Source organism: Myotis davidii, unplaced genomic scaffold (genome assembly GCF_000327345.1).
Source record: "Myotis davidii unplaced genomic scaffold, ASM32734v1 scaffold1439, whole genome shotgun sequence".
Lineage (NCBI taxonomy): Eukaryota > Metazoa > Chordata > Mammalia > Chiroptera > Vespertilionidae > Myotis > Myotis davidii.
Window position 1 is genome coordinate 1,709,768 of NW_006292342.1, and position 1,529 is coordinate 1,711,296.

Below are 1,529 nucleotides of genomic sequence, written 5' to 3' on the forward strand. Positions count from 1 at the left end.
GAGCCCTTCCCGGGCCAGCATCCACCACATCAGACCCACTGAGTGAGCCCCCTTGTTGTTGCAAGGGATGGCGATGTCCACATAGCGCAGCGGAGAGTCTGTGTTACACAGAGCGATGGTGGGCAGGTTAACATAAGACGCCTCTGTGAGAGGCTGGTGGTCAGCCCTGGGATCAGTAACCACCAGAAGTCTTGGCTCCCGGAAGGCTGCCTGGATCTGGTTGGTGAAGGTTCCAGGAGTGAAGCGGCCGGCAATGGGAGTGGCTCCAGTGGCAGCAGCAAACTTCAGCACAGCTCGCTGGCCAGTATTCCTGGACGATATGACACTGACGTCAGCTGGGTTTTCGATGGCAACAATGGCCCGAGCTGCCAGCAGCAGCTTCTCCCAGGTTCTCTTCAGATTGATGATGTAGATGCCATCACTTTTCCTTTTGTAGATGTACTGTTCCATTTGGAAGTCAAGGTTGGTGCCACCTAAGTGGGTTCCTGCTGCAAGGAACTTGAGGACATCCTCCTCCTTCATTTGCAGGACATCAAGGGCTCCGGACATTGTGAAAAGTTTCCCTTTAAGTTACGTGGGAACCGAGAACAACGCCGTATGGAGCCCTCCCTGGGTAGCGCGGAAAAAAGCGATATGCCTATTCTTATGTCAGTACCAGGCTGTTTTTATTCTGAGATGGGACTCTTGTAGACAGAATATAGTTGGATCATGGTTTTGTATCTGTTCAGCTGCCCTATGCCTTTTGATTGGAGCATTTAATCCATTTACATTTAGGGTTATTATTGCCTGGTAATTATTTATTGCCATTTTAAATATATACTTTATTGCTATTTTTACAGAGAGGAAGGGAGAGGGATAGAGTTAGAAACATCGATGAGAGAGAAACATCAATCAGCTGCCTCCTGCACACTCCCCACTGGGGATGTGCCCGCAACTAAGGTACATGCCCTTGACCAGAATCAAACCCGGGACCCTAGAGTCCGCAGGCCAACGCTCTATCCACTGAGCCAAACCGGTTTGGCGAGTTCCATTTTTAAATTTTTGAGGAAACCCATACTGTTTTCCACAGTGGCTGCACCAGTATCCATTCCCACCAGCAGTGCACCATGGTTCCTTTTTCTCCACATCCTCACCAGCATTTGTCATTTGTTGATTTTTTTGTTGGTAGCCATTTCAGGTGTGAGATGATACCTCATTGTCATCTCTCGGATGATTAGTGACTTTGAGCATGTTTTCCTATGTCTATTGTTCTTCTTTATGTGCACTTCCGAAAAGTGTCTATTTAGGTCTTTTGTCCCCTTTTGCATTTCTTGTAATGCTGGCTTGGTGGCGATCTACACCTTTAGCCTTTTTTTTTTGGTCTGGGAAGCTCTTTATTTGACCATTGATTTTGAATGATAGCTTTAATGGATATAGTAATCTTGGTTTCAGATGCTTGCTTTCCATTACCTTGAGTACTTCATGTCATTCCCATCTAGCCTGTGGAGTTTCTTATGAGAAATCAGGTGTCAGCCTTATGGGAACTCCTT

The 1,529-nt window shown here is 46.8% G+C and overlaps 1 protein-coding gene across 1 annotated transcript in view; it reads right to left on the bottom strand.

The window, feature by feature from the left end:
* LOC102775054 (40S ribosomal protein SA-like) overlaps nucleotides 1-622 on the bottom strand; it is a 15,687-nt gene extending 15,065 nt beyond the window's left edge. The window contains exon 1 of the mRNA XM_006765839.1: nucleotides 5-622. Within this exon, the coding sequence (XP_006765902.1) occupies nucleotides 5-549 (545 nt within the window). The 5' untranslated portion in view covers nucleotides 550-622. The remainder of the gene's footprint in view (nucleotides 1-4) is intronic.
* Between the last annotated feature and the right edge of the window lie 907 nt (nucleotides 623-1,529).